Below are 19,202 nucleotides of genomic sequence, written 5' to 3' on the forward strand. Positions count from 1 at the left end.
CGGAAGTTAAAATTTCCAATAACTGTTTCATTTTTTGTTAAGTCCTCCCTTCAGCGCGTGATCCAGGAGTGTAAATCACACAAAATTATTAAATTTTGATGAAACTACTTAATTAAGGACTTTAACAAAGACCTTAATTAAGTACTTAATCTTAATCTTAATCTTAAGGGAGAGTCATGTCATATAAGTTTCACTACTCGCCACAAAGCGCTGACGTTTGCCTCAATTTCATATTTTTTTTAAGTAGTTGAATGTTCTACAACTCCTTAAAATTAAGTTGTTGAGTTAAGAACTTATTAGGTACTTAATAAGTACTTAATGTGTTAGCCGGGTAAGTAAGGAAGGCGTTAGAATTGTGATGCAGAGATTCCCAAGAAAAGCTATGCAAGCCATTGTGGAGGATTTTACCTCAGGACTGACCTAGTACACGATAGTTCAATGATGTAGGGACTTTATCATCAAAATATACAGCGAATCCCGATACATCCTGTGAAGGAACTATCATCAAACAAGTCCTTTAGACTAAAAAGGCAGAAAACTTTCATGTTTCTTCTCAGAATGTTGATAGGATCCGTTCGATCCGTTGAAAGACTGAACTTTTAGAATAGAATTTTAAGTATTGCTGAGTGATTGCAATGCCCAAGGATGGGGTATGTTATTTCCCTTACCAAAAGGACCAAAGGAACGGGACTAGTCTCAATATATTTTTTCTATCCTTAACTAATAGGACAATAGAGTCTCGTCCTTTAACTCTTTCGTCTCTTTTGGGACTCTGAGTACCCAAAGCAGCATATGAATATTCTGTAAAAAACAATGTTTTTTAATTATTTAGAACTGATAAAAATTCTATTTTTGTGGATGATTACAAACTATAAGGATGTCCAAATATAAGATATTTTTTGTAGGACCTCAATTAATTCCTGAGTTTAGATATTTTTGATTAAAAAATTGTGAAATTGGCTTGCAGCATATGCTGCGGTCTGGAAAGAGTTAAGGACTCATAATTTCCCTAATATATCAAAATCACTTTGTGCAATTTTCTCTTAAAATCCTCCAAATTTATCAATATTTAAATTGAAATCTCAAGGATTTCTAGAATGAATCCTGGAATAAAATTTGTATCAGAGTATTTTTAGGACTGTTAATTGCAAGGATTCATCCATAAAATCCTAATCATCTTTACAATTTAGCTAATATAAATGAAAAAAGTTATGATGTTTTCCAAATCATAAGAGCAAAATTGTACATTTTTAAGGCTAAATTTAACACATTTACAAAGGTAAATTGGAATTTTGACCTATGGCAACCTATTTTTGAACTATTCAAAAATATGTTTGCTAAATCAAAATTATAAAATAATTAATAGTTTAAGAACTATTGAAGATTAAAAATATTTTAATTTCCCATCAATAACACTGTGCAACAGCAAAAAATGTTTCTTCAAATAATCGGTATTTTCGCGTACCCTTGGTGTCTCCAGAGTACATATCCCGAAGAAAGTTATGGTCCATAACGTCTGGTTTCTGGCTAGATTAAGATGAAAATCTTTAAGAAATTGGTTAGAAATATTTTGTTAAATTTGCTTTATCTCAAAAATGGTACATCCTGGGATGTTGGTGTCAAAGAATGCTTCAAGGATGTGTAGAGCAGGACTCAAGGAAAATATTCCAGGAACGAACCATATTTCTATCTCATTATTTTCCTTGAAATGTTCCAGATTTTCCCCATAAACCTCTAAATATCCTTCAAATCCATCAAAAGGATGCACAGGACGACTTGCATCGTTTACAAAAATATTCTCCTAATATCATAGGATCATAAAACTTACCGTTGTCCAGAAATTATGCATTTGAATTACTTTTGAACAATAGAATTTTCTTACAAAATTCAATATTTTATTTCATATTTTACCAATATAAAATTATAATTAACTAATAGTTTTATCTTTCTTTGTAATGAACTCTCGGTAATTTTCAAAATTTAAAATTTTATTAGTTTTTCTGTGACAGTCAAACATAATAAAGTAGACGATTTTGTAAAGATTCGTCTGTGATTCCTCTATCGAACTGAAAATTCTCCTCTAAGATCTACTTGAATTCTGTAGAGATAATTTGATGGGTAAGTTCGTAATGAATGGGCATGTTGCAGCTAAATGATGTTTTCATTTGATCAAACATTTCAGTACCTTCTTGTCCATTCTCACTCGCCACAATCATGATTGAAATTATCCGGAATATTATTGAGAATATAATTGTATCAGATCTGGATGGTATTTTTTTCGTGTTAATTATGCTTTTTAGCATTGCAATTGGGAGGTATTACAGAAAAATCCCTAAAAGTGCTCAGAAGGAGAAGTTTGGAAGTATTCTGGGAGCTTCAATGGTCATTATCACTTCCGGTTCTAATTCCCTCCACATTTTCGTCTGTTTTGCCGTTTGTGCTGGAATTATCCTGCTACACAAAAAAATGTAAGTAAACGGGGGAGGAAATTGACTCAGGCTGATCCCTGGACGTAAAAGGACCGCTAATCGATGGTCCTAAGCGTCCTAAGCGCTAAATATTCTCGAGGATCATCCTGAGCTTATTTGGGCCCTGTGAATTGCTAATAAAATTGTGGTCCTTGATTTCATTCAATGCATGTACGTAACTGATTCTTAGAACCTGAAATTCCGGAAATTTAAATTTTTAGAACAGGAACTAGGTTGAAACATTCAACTCATTTTAATTAACTCATTCCAATGTTTTGAATTTTTTTAAATCATTATAAACACCAAATCTTGTAAGTTTTTGTGAAATAACTAAAACAAGCATCAAATAAAATCATTACATTGTTTTGAGAAAACCTTCAGATTTAGATTCTTTGTATAGTCTCAGCTTCTGTGATTCACCGTGAAACCTAGAAACATTTGATCAGGCTAAAACAGTACGAGGATCTTCTGATAGTATATTTATTAATTTACAGTGGTTAGTAATAGCATTTGGGTAGCTTATCAATAAGGGCATTAAACTTGCAAATCTTTATTATATTGTTGCTTGTGCACTGAGAAAAAACAGGGGTGCGATTAAATTTTTTTGGTTATAACTTTATCATTTTTTAGGTGTAACAATTTTTCAATTTTTAATTTATCAACAAAATATATCAACATTTTTTAATGTTAATTTTATACCGTTTTAAAGATAAAATTAAAACGAAAAAGGGTAACTTTAACCCCTAATACACCTAAAAAGCATAATATTTACACCGATTTCGGGTAAATACTGCAGGGTAAAATAAACATTTCCGGAATGTTATTTTAACTTTTCGGATTTCTCTCAGTGGCTCCCAATTGTAATGTCGTACGACCACTTTTTGGCATAGTTTTTGTACTACATCACGTACTACAGACGACTAAAATTGTATTACATTACGACCCATCTGTGCTACTTGGGAATAGGCTGAAAAATTTGCGCCGAAAGTGTTTTGCATCACAGCGTTTCCGTAACTTATTCTAAAGACCTCTCCTGTGGGTATGCAAATTTTTTGTGTCACTGGAGTGAATTCACAGGCTTATTTTTCGGTCCCGAAAATTCCTTTCAAAGCGGAATTCATTGTATTGAGCTCATCATATTGCAGTGCTAGGTTCACTTAATTTATTAAGCGTATGCATTGAATCCAAATTGCTATATGGGCTACAATACTGGGAATCCATGTTACCAAAACAGGTAGGTATGACTTACTAATGTGGTAAGCATCACCTCTTGACTTGATCGAAAATTGATCAAAGCACACTTTCACATAATTTAATAGAAGCACGTTTGAAAATTGCATTAAGCGTTGGTAATAACGACGTCAAAATTACGTCAGATTTAGGTTTAGGTAATACTTAGGTAAATGCTGTAGGATAGCACTACCTATTTATTACGTAATTTCGACCACACTTGTTACCACGCTAATAAAACAGGGAAATTCATTAAGAGACAGAAAAATCAGAAAAAATTCCGGCGCGAGCTTCATTGAATGCCACAAAATTTCTCTGTATAATCGGATTTATGTTATCTTTACCTCTTGTTCTAGAATGAAAATCGATAAACTCAAAGTGAAGCATGTGAGGCGTTGGTAATAACGACGTAAAAATTGCGACATGCTTAAGTAATATACTCACTCAGAAAATGTCGTAGGTCATACACCTGATTCCCTCATATAAATTATCTATTTTCATCATGTCGTAATAAGATAAATTTTGGGTAATGGCAATTAATATAGGAAATCTCACCGTTATATATTAGACTTGATTCCAAATTACCCAATCTTTCCCTACCCTATGTTTACTACACTGCACTGAGAAAAAATGGGGGTGCGATTAACTTTTTTTTGCTTATAACTTTAACACTTTTTAGGTGTAAAAATATATCAACATTTTTTAATGTTAATTTTACGCCTTTTTAAGGGTAAAATTAACATGAAAAAGGGTAACATTAACCCATTATACACCTAAAAAGCATAAATTTACACCGATTTCCGATCAATACTGCAGGGTTAAATTAACATTTCTGGAATGTTATTTTAACTTTTTCGGATTTCTCTCAGTGTACTACCCCAGTATTCTCTAAAAGGATTATTTTTCTGATATTTTCAGGCAGTGCCACGTATTTGTCTGCATTTTTATGTTCCTGTACCTTTGGTTCTTCAGGGAGCCTAATTATTTTAACTTGCCGACGCCTACCCATCAGCGTTTCACATATTACATCCAATTTTTCTTGCCACTCAAAGTGAGTTATTTTATAGGTTTTCTGTTAGTTTCTTATACTTACTCCAAGCTTTTTGCAGCTCGTGGGATTAGCTTTTGAGGTGAAAGATGCTACATTGAAGTGCAGGAAAGCTTCCAAGGAAGAATACGAACAGATCCCTTACCATGAGAAGGAACTAGCTGAGATAACTCTCAAGAACATCTTTGGTTACTGTTTCAACTACGTATCAGTCTTTTCAGGACCGTATTTCACCTACAGAACTTACAGGGATTCCTTTGTGGAGAAGTACTCGTCCGATGAGAAGCTTGCAGAAGCTTGCGATAGCAATACTGTGGAAACGTTTAAATCCATCGTGATTGTAATTGTTCTATATGTCCTGCTAAGTTATTTATGGCCTCCTAGAAGAATTTTCGAGGATGAGTTTTATACAGATCAGTCATTCATTTTCCGATTGTGGTACATGTGTCTAGTATGCTTTATTAATCGGATGAAACTATATTTCGGTCTGATTGTCAGCCAGTGCGTATGTTCGGCTGCCGGAGTTGGAGCCTATCCATCTGTCTTTCAATCAACTCCTGGACAAGGTCCAAGGACTAAAGATCCTCAACTTTTGGAAAATTGGGACGGGACCTACGACTTCAATACCATCAAGAACTGCGATATTTATACCGTAGAAACCTGTTGGACCTTCCAGGAACTCGCAAAGTGTTGGCACATGAGTATTCAATACTGGTTATACGTGAATGTATATAAGCGAGTTCCGAACCGGAAGCTCCGCGTAGGAGTTACTTTCTTGGTCTCAGCATATTGTCATGGAATTGATCCTGGAAACTACTTTACAATTGCTATATCTATCTTGTACATTACCATTGAGAATCTCTGCCTCGAACGACTGAGATCTTCCTTTCCCAACGTTTCTTTCTGGCTCAAAGGCTGCATGTGGACTTTCAAGAATTTTGCTCTATCCTACATGTTTATTTCCGGTCACCTTCTCACGTTACCAAGAATTTGGAAATACTACAATTCTGTCTTTCACTTTGGCTTTATCTTCTTTATTTGTCAATATGCCCTGGCACTTTTCTGGCCAAAGATTTCCATAATGATCTTTGAAAGGAGGGAAAGGGAAAACAAGGAGAAAATCAATGAGACTTCTTGATATGAAATGGATTCGAATTAAGCGTGGGTATTATTAAATAGATAAATTCTTTTCCACATTTTATATGCATCAGGATTCAAAGATTAATAAAGGTCTACAATTAGAATTATGTTGTTATTCTTTGGCCTAGGTCTTGGTCTCGCCTTGCCTTCACACAGGGCCGTAGCTAGAGTTGAATTAAAGGTAAGGACATCAGTACACTGAGAAAAAAAAAGAGGGTGCGATTAACATTTTTTCCTCAGAAATTTTATCACTTTTTAGGTGTAAAAATATATCAACATTTTTTAATGTTAATTTTACACCTTTTTAAGGGTAAAATTAACATGAAAATGTTTACCTTTAACCCCTAATACACCTAAAAAGTGTAAAATTTACACCGATTTTGGATCAATACTGCAGGGTAAAATTAACATTTCAGGAATGGTAGTTAAAATACCATTCCGGAAATGTTAATTTTAATGCAGGGTAAAATGCTAATTTTACCCTGCAATATTGATCCGAAATCGGTGTAAATATTACCCTTTTTAGGTGTATTGGGGGTTAAAGTTACCCTTTATCATGTTAATTTTACCCTTAAAAAAGCCCTCCTCAGAGCTCGTGAAAGAATTAAATATGCGGTTTGAAAAGTTTTGCTACAGTTTCCCCTACTAACAATGTTTCTTTGCTTTTTTTTGAATCATATTATTAAATATTCATTGAATATTGTGTTGATTCACGTTACTGGTGATTTGTACATTTGACCTGAAGTGAGATTTGTCTTGTGAATTACATTTTTCGTATGAAAAATGGGCAATTTTCTAAGAGATTCACCAGTGAGGTGATACTCCTTTTTTTGGACAAGTTTTTTTCTCGAAATTTTGTGAAGTTTTAGCTTCTGTGATGACTGTGTTGTATAGAGTAAGTGTGCCAAATTCCGGCCAGCTTGCAATTTCGGCCAAATTTTTTGTTCTTCGAATTTCCATGAATTTTTAGTTTTTGCATACTCTTGAGATTGAACAATGCAAAAAATAACAAAAAATGTCGCTTCGTCGAACAAGATGATGTGAAAAAGACTTTGGGAGAATTTCGGAAGAGCAAGGAACTCTGAGAATGAAGGAGGCCGAAATAGGCCACCAATGCTATGTCTACATTTTTATTCATTTTAAAATGTATTAAGAATGATTTTTAGAGAAAATAAAGATGATAAACTGTCTGCAAGTTTCCAAGCAACACTCCTTATAAAAAAAGTAACAAAAATATTCAATTTTTATTAACAATATTACATTTCAAACTTGAGACTTTGACGCTTGCATGCAACTATGCCGAAATGCCTAAATGCCTGGAGAAACAAAGGAGCATCATATCTACGAACGAGATGTAGTGAGAAAAGCCTTAAAAGGCTCCCGGAAAGGCCAGGGAATGCGCGAATCCGCGCGTACTTGGAGTACCGAAGTCAACTCACTTTAATGAATGATATGGAGAGTTTCCGAGCTTCTTGTGACATTCTACGTTTCCCTTACATGAACAGGAAGAGGACTTGGTAAGATAGGTTCTTGAAATGGAGAACAATGGGCATCCTTTTGAGTCGAATTAGTTGTCGAAATATACAACCAAGTTGTCCAAAATAAGAATCAAATTCACCTCTCCATATCAATTCATTTTTAAACGTATTAAAACTAATTTTAGTAAAAAAAAAGACGAAAAGACCCTTCTAAAAAGAGAGTAACAAAAGAAATCTATTCTTATTGAAAATATCGCACTTTAAATTTGAAACATCGATGCTTATAAGCAGACTGTCCAAAATTATGCGCCTTTACCCTATGTAGGTTTTTTCCGCACAAACCATCGCCTTTTAATGCTTACGCGCGATAACATGAGCAAGCTGAATGATATTTTCATTCAGCAGTTTAGTGTAGTCCCTAGCTAATTAACTCTTTTGTGAATTCTTGTTATACTTCAAGATAAAATTGTAAAGAATCCCAGCGAAAAAAGCGAAAAAGATGAGTGAAAGTACCCTATATCTTAAAAAGTTAATTGTATCAAATGTGGAGGATGTTATACTAGTGTCGCTAGGATTTTTCTGCATAGGCATTGGCAGATATTACCGAAGAATTGCTAGTAATGCTAAGAAAGAGATGTTTGGGAACGTCCTGGGAGTGCTCATCACTCTCATCATTTCCGGTTTTAGTTCTCTCCACATATTTTTTTGCTTCGCGGTTTGTGCTGGAATTATCCTGATGCACAAGAAAATGTGAGTTAATTCGAAACGAAATTGTGGTGGAATTCACCAATTCTTTCGTCTGAATGACTTGAAGTAAGGACGGTATCTTTTAGTCTTCATTTCTTTCTGGAAGTGTAGGAAAAAGGGCTATGCTACATTTAATGAATAGTCCTATGTTTTTCAATAAATGTGACTCATCGCACGCACCCATATTTTAAAAACCTGGGGAAAGTTAAACCTGTAGTTCATGTAAACCTGGGTTTACATGAAGTAATTTTTAATTAAATAATGATGATATATTTTTTTAATGCAAAAAACCAAAAGACACTCAAACAGCTTTCGGGACAGATATACTCAGTCTTCCAAGGAAGGCTAAAATAATCAATGTTTTTCTACTGATCAGTGGATAATAAGATAAAAAAGTACTTATTTAGTCATAATAAAAACTTTTATTTGTCCGCAAATTGTCATAAACACGAAAGTCAATAAATTTTTGTTAATTAACTAGAAACAAGTATCAAGTTCTTTAAGATTCATTCAAAGCAAAACCCGGTCAGGTGTGATCAAGCTCAAAATAAGAGTACGTTTTGATAAACATAGATTACTGATACAGTGCCCGCTTTCTAATCCGGATCGCCATAATCCGGACGAGTTATCGATGGTTACATTTAAAATCATTTTGAGGTTATGTATGCACGAGTATTCGGCAATGAAAATGACCCGTCAAATAATTTCGTCAGATATCTTTAAGATTTCTGCAGAAAATATCTACACCTCTGCAGAAAATCTGCCGAGAAATCTGTAGATATTCCTACGAATTTTATTTGGGCTTGGGACAAAATTCATCAGAAATTTTTGCAGATTTTCTGACGAATCCTGGTGCACACTCTGACGACTTTCTGTAGATATTTTGCCGATTTTCTGTAGATTTTTCTGCATTCCGGATTTTCCAGACAGCTGTGTCTGAAAAGATGGAATATTTTTCACTGAAGTTTGCAAAATTCAATAGAGTTATTTTTAGTGATATCACAGTGTTTATATAAAATAAAAAAACACGGCGTCGCAGTTATAAGTAGAGAATAGTGAAGTGAAAACTTTAAACAGAATGTCAACCTAAATTTCGTGTTTTTGTATCATTCAATTGGCAATTTTTAAGAAATTAGTATTTTTGCTCGCAACTTTACTTAACTAAAATGTATACTAGGTAATACTTGTTAAGCAGAGCATACCATTTTCTTTATAACTTCTACAGTTTCTTCATAAATCAACAATATTTTTTGTGAAGTAATGGAGGTTATGCAGATTTTCTACGCAGAAATTCTGCCGAGAATCTGTAGATTTTCGGCAGAATTTCTGACGAAAATCTACAGATTTTCTACGCAGAAATTCTGCCGAAAATCTACAGAATTTTTCTAAATGTACTAGAATATACCGTTAAAATTCAAAAAACCTCTGAGTAAAATCGGCAGGTAGAGCAATGATTTGACGGGTTACATTTAAAATCAGTTTGAGGTTATGTATGCACGAGTATTCAGCAATGAAAATAAATTATCCTGTGATGTTTTTGTTTAATAAATGAAGTATAATAGCATAGGAATTCTCTAATTATGTCTTTTTAAACTTCTTTAAAACTTTTATTCTAATTCTAGAAAAAAAAACATTGTAAGGGAAGAGCACCCTGGATCGGAATGTTAAGAGACATGCTCCATATTTAGTTAAAAATATAGTCCTCAAAACACTATTTGGTATTTTTATGTAGGCTAATGGACACATTAGTGACCCCTTTTACTATATCTGTGCTTTTGAATTTTTTATTTTTACAATAAATTAATAAAAAATATGTGTAATTGCAAACTTGCACTCTGTACCTCGGATCGTCAGGATTTTAATCAGGTGTCTCAGGGAAAATTGGTTTTATAAATTAAATCTGAGTTAATGCACTGCATTCTTGTGAGAGTTAAATGGTAAAAAGTAGCTAATAATTTTTAAAAAATCATTTAATTCGGAGAAAAAATGTGGTATTAACCTGACGATCCGAGGAACACTGCCGATCGCTGGTGCTCTTCCCTTATTATATTTTCGAGACGTTGAGCAAATTCAAAAAATCCATACGAATTACGAAGCGGACATCTGTCATATTGTCTCCCAATCATCCGGATTACGAAGCGGGCACTGTAGTTGCGTACAGCAACTAACATTTGAGAAGATTTTTGATATGCACTAACCAAACCAAACTTTTCAATGGGATTCCAAATTGAGTTTAAATTTTCAATTGTTCTTCACTGAGAGAAATCCGAAAAAGTTAAAATAACATTCCAGAAATGTTTATTTTACCTTGCAGTATTTACCCGAAATCGGTGTAAATATTACGCATTTTAGGTATATTGGGGGTTAAAGTTACCCTTTTTTATGTCAATTTTACCCTTAAAAAGGTGTAAAATTAACATTACACAATGTTGATATATTTTTACACCTAAAAATGTTAAAGTTACGAGGAAAAAAAGTTAATCGCACCCTCTTTTTTTCTCAGTGTATGGCCGATGCAGCACGCACGGTGCATGGTTGCAATTTTACCATTTTTTTACTAATTTCTCTAAATATTAAGAAATCAAATGTAGAGATATAGATAAATGGAATAAATGGATAAATGGAAATGTTGATATATTTTTACACCTAAAAGTGAACTTATGAGAGAAAAAAAGTTAATCGCAGCCTCTTTTTATCGTTTTTTAAAGAGAAATCCCACACTGAGAAAAAAAAGAGGGTGCGATTAACTTTTTTTCCTCATAACTTTAACACTTTTTAGGTGTAAAAATATATCAACATTTTTTAATGTTAATTTTACACCTTTTTAAGGGTAAAATTAACATGAAAAAGGTTAACTTTAACCCCCAATACACCTAAAAAGGGTAATATTTACACCGATTTCGGATCAGTACTGCAGGGTAAAATTAACATTTCCGGAATGTTATTTTAATTTTTTCGGATTTCTCTCAGTGTATAAATATCAGAACTTTTTAGTCATTTTTTGTTATATTTTCAGACAATGCCACGTATTTGTCTGCATTTTTATGTTCTTTTATCTCTGGTTCTTCCGAAAGATTAACTATTTTGGTTTACCAACGCCTTCCCATAAGCGTCATACATATTATATTCAACTGATCTTGCCGCTCAAGGTGAGTTACTTAAGGGTTCTCAGCAGTTTTCGGAAAGTTTCCTGCTCATTCCCGAATTTTGCAGCTTGTAGGATTAGCTTTTGAGGTGAAAGATGCTACATTGAAGTGCAGGAAGGCTTCCAAGGAGGAATACGAACAGATCCCTTACCATGAGAAGGAACTAGCTGAGATTACTCTAAGAAACATTTTCGGCTACTGTTTCAGCTACGTAGTCAACACAGAAATTTATCTTACCTACAGAACCTACAGAGATTCCATTGTTGAAAAGTATTCATCAGATGAAAAGCTTGATGAAGCTTGCGAAAGACATATTGCGGAAAAATTTAAATTAATCCCGATTCTCACGGTCCTCTATTTTACATTAATTTACTTCTGGCCCTTTGAAAGGATGTTTGAAGATGAATTCTATACAGAACAATCAATTCTTTTTCGGATTTGGTACATTTGGATAGCGTTCATCATCTTCCGACTTAAGATGTATATCATAATGATTGTTAGTGATTGTATCACTTCGGCTGCTGGAGTTGGAGCCTATCCATCTGTCTTTCAATCAACTCCTGGAGGGGGTCCAAGGACCAAAGATCCTGGACTGCTGGAAGATTGGGACGGGACCTATGACTTCAACACCATCAAGAACTGCGATATTTATACTGTTGAAACATGTTTGACCTCCAGGGAAAGTATAAGATCGTGGAACATGTGTGTTCAGTATTGGTTAGTGATGTACGTCTACAAACGCTTCCCTATCCGAAATTTACGTGCCGTAGCTACTGTCGTAGTCTCAGCTTTCTGGCATGGAAATAATCTCGGCTACCACTTCTGTATCGTTTTATCTGTATTCTACATTGTTATCGAGGATCAGTGCCTTAAGCGGCTGAGATCTTCCTTTCCAGTCTTTCCTTTCTGGCTCAAAGGATGCGTCTGGTTCTTTAAGTTCTTTGCCTTTTCTTACTTGGCCATTCCCTTCCAACTTGTTATTTTCTCGCGATTTTGGAGGTACTACAGTTCCGTCTATCATTTTGGCTACATCATCTTTGGTTGCCAATACGTTTTAGCACTTTTCTGGCCAAAGATTTCAATAATCTTTCTTGGAAGGAAGCCAAGAAGAAGTGAGTAATTAAAGAAGAAGTAAAGATAAATATTTAAAACACGGATTATGAGTCTGCATTTGACTATCATGGTGTTCATGTGCTCTGAGTGTTGTAAAGTGGTAGTATCAGAAATCCCTTGTGACCCGATTTATCCCAATTAGGGTAGAGTAACCACTTATCGCCATATTTAGAAAAAAGAGGAATTAATTTTATTATAACTTTTGCACTCTTATTACAAAATTACTCAAATTTGACACAAAACTACTTAGATGTATTGGCTCTAGATTCGTTAAAACAATAGTCCTAGAATTTAACGCTGGACTACTTAAAAAACAAATTTTTATTAACAATGCAAAAATAACCACTTCGTCGCCACTTTTCACCACTTTTCGCCAGTTTTGTAACCACTTCTCGCCACCCACTTGAAAAGGTCCAAACTCGATTATTTTAGGCAATGTTATAAAAAGAATACAGTAGAGTTTCGCTATAATCCATATTTGGTTCCAGATCTGACACTTGGGTCGCACTATAGTCCATGTCATTTTTTAAAATTATCAACGACTTTTAGCATTGAAATTGTTCGACGGCTTCCACTTTCTTTGCGATTGTGATATTTGTCCTCGCTCTCTTCATTATGGATAACAATTATCACAACTACTCAATAAAGTTTGCCAAAAATATTAAAATAATTATGACAACATTGCATGTCGCGTACTAAAAAACATAACCTCAGTGATTTGAAATCAACGGTCGATAAATTGTGGACTATAGAACGATGGCCTATAGCGGTACTCCACTGTACATTCAGCATTTCTTTTTCCTCGTGGTCACCTTATTATTACTCACTTTAAACGATATTCCTCCAGTTTTATTTGAGAATTCAAATTATAGGTCTATTGCAGAAAGTAAACAATGCAAATTTGACAACTGAGAATCTAAGAAGCGAAGTTAGCGTCGCCTATTGAAAAGAGCTGGCGACAGGTGGTAAAATTAATTCCAGGAGATAACCACTTTTCGCCATGCCTTATTTTGATATAAAAATAATATAAGATGAAATATTAATAAACTAAATACAAATTTGATGTGTTCCACAAGTGTAATTAATTATTCAATAGACAAATTATTTATCCAAAAATGTATTTTTTGCTTGATGAAAATTTGATGACACTTAGTATATTTGGTTTAAAGTGTTTAAAATTAAGTCAGGGGAAATATCGCTACCTTCGGATGACTCAAGCTTCGGACCACCCAAATTTTTTCTATACTCTGTGGGATTTATTACCTTTTTTAAGATAGACAATAAGAACAAATATCTTCCAAGGAACAAGGGGCTCTCAGGCCCGGCATAATACCTGAGGGAGAATAATCGTGACTATACAGATATTTATTTATTTTATTTATTTCAAATACTGCTTTTGAGCTAGAGCTCTTGAAAGCAAAATTTTGACAGATATACGGTCAAAGGAACACCTCTTCGACAGGTAACCCCTATTGACACTTTTGTCAAATTGTTAAAATTTATTTAATGCATCCAATAAAATATTAGTATTATAACGTTTTTTTCATTAATCTGCGTTTTTCGATAAGGATAGGGTAAGTGTGCCAAATTTCGGCAAGTTTCTAATTTCGGCCACTTTGAGTGTAATTTCGGCCATGCAAATAAATTAATTAAAATTATGTATGTAATCTTCGAATAGTCAATGAAGTCATTTTGCTTTTAAATATTTATTCATTTTAGGATGTATTAACACAAAAACCCATTAAATTTTAGGTATAATTTGAATTTAAATTGCGTTTTAAAAACTCAGTGTGGAAAGAGTTTTACAAAATATGTGACAGATCGATTGTGTTTTTAGCAGTCTTGTGATTTGTGGTGAAGTGCAGAAGGTTTTCCTTCGGTGTTTTTCATGAAAATTGATTAGTTTTCATTAAAGATTGTTTCTGTTTATGTTAATAGTGAACCAATCTTTAAATTTTGGATAAAATTTCCCAGCTGGATCCTGTATTTCGCATAAAAAAGTAGATACTTTGTGAGCGTCTCTCCGGTGAGGTAGTGTTGCCTATTCTGGAAACATCTTTTGCTTTCCTAAATTTCTTATTCATTTTATGTTTTCTTTTCCAATTTCTGAATTCTACAATGTCCAGTGAAAAAAAAACATCGCTTCTATGAAAAAGATTAAGTGGAAAAGTCATTGGAAGAGTTCAGGAAGGGCAAATTGCTACGGGAATTTGCGTGTAAAATTGAGATGCTACTCTTCAGGTCTTTAGGACAAATTACACGGAAGATCTCAGGGCTTGTGGGTCATAAAAACGTATTAAACTAAATATTAAACTCGTTCCGTTTGACATTTTAAAATGTTCTATCCGTTGCGTCACAAAAGGTGGCCGGTATTTCACACAAAGTGGCCGGAATATTACCCAAAAGCAATGCCCATATTCTTTATTAATTTTTCAATATTTTAGGAAGTGATTTAAAGAAAAAAAAGATGATAAACTAGTTTTCAAGATTCCAAACAACCCTCCCGAAAAGGAAGTATCAGAAAATAACAATATGAATTAAAAATATTGCATTTCAAACTTAGGACTTCGGTACTTATATGCAACTATGCCGAAATTTGGCACACTTACCCTAAATGTTCGAATTTCGTATTCCAAATAGTACAGAGTAGGGTATCAATAAGTCCTGACACGAGTTTTTAAAGTTTCAATATGTGTTTCTTTCACCCTAAGTGTTCAGAGAATTCAGTGTTTGTGTGATAACGGCCACCGCCGCCTTAGCGTTGGAAACCAACCTCCAGAATAAAACGGTGGAAAACTCTTTCTCAGGTTGTATGAGCCATCTGCATAAAAAAAACAGAAATAAGAAATACACATATGAGAGGAAGGGAAGGAAAAAAAAATAAAAAGCAATCTAACGGCGTTATCACACTTGCACATTAAAATTTTAATGTGATTCACATTAATTGTCCCTTGTGTGCGTCCAAATATGCTATTTGTGTCTTTGAGTCACTTAATATTTGGGGTTTTTCTATTTACTGATAAAGAAGTTGACTTGGCCTGCAAAAATAAGTTTAAATTTCCCTAAAGCATAAATATTTTTCACATTAAAAAATTAAAGAGAAAATCGCATTAATTTTTCGCATTAATGCTATAAATCAATTTATATCAAATTTTGCGGGCCAAGTCCACCTTTTATCAACAAATAGATCAAATTTTGAATATAAAATGATTCAAATACACAAATTACACATTTGGAGTCTCATCAACGACAATTAATGTGAATCATATTAAAATTTTAATGTGCAAGTGTGATAACACAGTAAGACGCCGAAAAGGTTTGGATAAGACGCCGTTTCCTGTCCCTAGGAAGTTCATTCCAGAGAATTATTCCCTCAATGAAGAGGGAGCAATGTAGAATTCGGCTCCACGAACCCGGTACAACGAGACACGAAGAACGATTTAGAATTTTTTCTGCATTGTGCTTAAATTTTGTAGGGGTTTTTAATAGGTAAATAATATTTCTTTTAAATAAACCACCGCCTTTTAATGTTAGCGGGGTAGTATAATAAAGTAGAATACCATTTTCATTCGGTAGTTTAGTTCAGTAAGCTCATCAATTCTTTTGTGAATTCTTGTGATACTTCAAGATAAGATTGTAATCTATCAAAAAGATGAGTGAAATTGTTTCATATTTGGAAAAGGTTACACTATCTCATATGGATGATGTTATTCTTATAATGCTGGGATTTTTATGTATCCCAATTGGCAGATATTATAGGAAAATAGCTAGTAGTTCTAAGAAGGAGATATTTGGAAACAGCCTGGGAGTTCTCATCATTGTCAGCACTTCCCGTTCCAATTTTTTTCATATCTTTTTCTACTTTGCCATTTGTGCTGGAATCATCCTGCTGCATAAGAAAATGTGAGTTAATTAAAATAGCATTTAGTTTGTACTTCCAATTCATTAATAAATTAAAACTAATAGGGTAACTTGTGGTATTTCGGGACACTTTTTAACACTTTGAAGTTTCAAACAGCTTAACGACTTTTCAAACTATTTTTTTGTCTTTGTTGATACAAATATTTTTGTTTCTTATTCTATCCAGAATAAGATTATAGGGGAAAATATTCTCCCTTCGAACGTTCAAGCCTTCGAATAATGTGAATTTCTTTTATGTTTCCTTCTTGACTTTCACATAATTATCACGTAATTTTCAATAACTGATAATAAACTAACTAATATTTAATAGAAATGTGTAAGTCTCTTTGAAGAATTTAAAGAAAATTTACATTATTCAAAGGCATGAACTTTCGAAGGGAGAGTACTTTCCCCTAATAGACCTTAAAAATAATAAGAAAAAAATATTTATAGGATTTTCGATGTGTCCAAAAATACCCGTATTATGTCCAGAAAGCACCTTGTCCAGGAATACCACACGTTACCCTACATATCTTAACTTTATGTAATACTTTTGTGGCTATTTTTCAGACAATGTCACGTATATGTCTGCATTTTTATGTTCCTGTACCTCTGGTTCTTTCGAGAGATTGTCTATTTCGGTTTACCAACGCCTCCCGATCAGCGTCATACATATTATATTCAACTGATCTTGTCGCTAAAGGTGAGTTATGTATTTCATAGGTTCTCCGTTAGCATTTTGCTCACTTCAAGCTTTTCCAGCTCGTTGGCTTAGCTTTTGAGGTGAAAGATGCCACATTGAAGTGCAGGAAAGCTTCCAAGGAGGAATACGAACAGATCCCTTACCACGAGAAGGAATTAGCCGAGATAACTCTAAGGAACATCTTTGGCTACTGTTTCAACTACGCAACTACCACAGGGTTTTATATCACCTACAGAACCTACAGAGATTCCATTGTTGAAAAGTATTCATCAGATGAAAAGCTTGATGAAGCTTGCGAAAGACATATTGTGGAAAAATTTAAATTATTCCTGATTCTCACAGTCCTCTATATTATATTAATTTACTTCTGGCCCTTTGAAAGGATGTTCGAAGATGAATTCTATACAGAACAATCAATTCTTTTTCGGATTTGGTACATTTGGATAACGTTTTTCATCATCCGGATTAAGTTGTATAACATTTTGATTATGAGTGAATACCTCTTCTCGGCTGCTGGAGTTGGAGCCTATCCATCTGTCTTTCAATCAATTCCTGGAGGGGGTCCAAGGACCAAAGATCCTCAACTCCTGGAAGATTGGGATGGGACCTACGACTTCGCCACCATTAAGGGCTGCGATATTTATAGCACAGAAACTTGTTTGTCTTTTCGAGAATTCTGGAGAAACTGGAATAATTGTGTTCAGTACTGGATGGTTATCAATGTCTACAAGCGGTTCCCCAACCGACGATTTCGGGAAGGAGTTACTTTCTTGGTCTCAGCATACTGGCACGGAGTTAGTCCCGGCTACTACTTCTCTATTGCCTTGTCTGCTTTGTACCTTCCCATTGAGGACCTCTGCCTCAAACGACTGAGATCTTCTTTTCCTAACTTTCCTCTCTGGCTCAAAGTCAGCGTGTGGATCAACAAGTTCTTTGCCTTATCTTACTTGATAATTGCCTTCCAACTTCTTACATTCCCAAGATTCTGGAAGTACTACAGTTCCGTCTTTCACTTTGGATACATCATATTTGCATGTCAATATGCTTTGGCGTTTTTCTGGCCAAAGATTTCAATGATTCTTTCGAGAGGAAGAAGCAGTGAATAAATAAATCAAGGAGACCAGCAAATGGATTAAAAATAATGAATTAAGATCAATGGTCTGCGGAGTAAAGAAATTACTTCAAGTTTATTATTGTATACAAAAACTAAGAAGTGTTTTGTGGGAATAACTAAACAGTTTATTTTAGATATTTTGGGTAAAATATATAATTTTTTTTGTAAGAGTTTTGTAAAATGAATTCACAAAACCTTAACGACGACTTTAACTTTAACGACGAGACAGTTTTCTCTGACCGAAAATTAGTAATAAAAATGAAACCAATAAACAAAACTTGTGAAGCATCTAAACTTCGCAAAGCCAACAGAGTCTAATTTGGTATTTTTTTGTCTCTATGAACGATAGGTACAAAAATAGCTCAAAAATTTAAATAATTTTTCTGACGATACCAATGACAGATAATTTTCACTTTAATGAAAAATATAATGTTTGAGTATTGTAGTTTCTTATTCCAAAATGGTTTTACTTAAAAAAATTGGAAGTATAAAAAATAATTGAAATAAATTTTCTATATCAAAATTTGAAAGTTCGTAATTTTCGAGACAAGGGAAAGTTTCTAATTGGAGACAAACAGTGTAAGTGAAACCGCGACGAAAGGCTTTGAAAACCTTGTTGAGTTGCTTCTAAGTGCAGGATTTGTTCTCTTTCCTGGTCTTTTCTCCTTTCCCATCTAAAACAATATGAAAATCTCTCCAAAAATATCATATTTCCGGGGTTTCCTATTGAAGCATTTGCAGACACTTCAGAAAAAGCCTTTTTGTTCACGAAATAGATAATTATTTCATTTGAAAACTTCACTTACCGTTAACAATAAAGATTAACACTTCATTTAACTAAAATTAATCAGAAATATGACATGAAATGTTGAATAAAACGAATAAACAACAGTCACTTTATTGTGTTTTTCATTGGAAAACATGATCGATCGATGAAAAATTCGATGGTGCAAAGGTACACTTTTAATTTTTCTGAGAAATTACCAAATTAAAATTTGTGAATATGAATGGATTTTTGCTTCATTTGGAGCAAAATTAACTAAATAATGAAACTGTGGTATAGAAAATATATAAATATAGCAATTTAGTACTGTATTTATCATGAAAACAATGAC

The 19,202-nt window shown here is 33.8% G+C and overlaps 1 protein-coding gene across 1 annotated transcript; it reads left to right on the forward strand.

Moving 5' to 3' along the window:
• Window positions 1-4,055: 4,055 nt before the first annotated feature.
• On the forward strand, window positions 4,056-5,884 carry LOC129806793 (lysophospholipid acyltransferase 7-like). Its single transcript, XM_055855566.1, has 3 exons — window positions 4,056-4,096; window positions 4,617-4,749; window positions 4,808-5,884. The coding sequence occupies exons 1-3, from the start codon at window positions 4,056-4,058 to the stop codon at window positions 5,882-5,884; spliced, it is 1,251 nt and encodes a 416-aa protein (XP_055711541.1).
• The last annotated feature ends 13,318 nt before the right edge of the window (window positions 5,885-19,202 follow it).

Source organism: Phlebotomus papatasi, chromosome 3 (assembly GCF_024763615.1).
Source record: "Phlebotomus papatasi isolate M1 chromosome 3, Ppap_2.1, whole genome shotgun sequence".
Classification (NCBI taxonomy): domain Eukaryota; kingdom Metazoa; phylum Arthropoda; class Insecta; order Diptera; family Psychodidae; genus Phlebotomus; species Phlebotomus papatasi.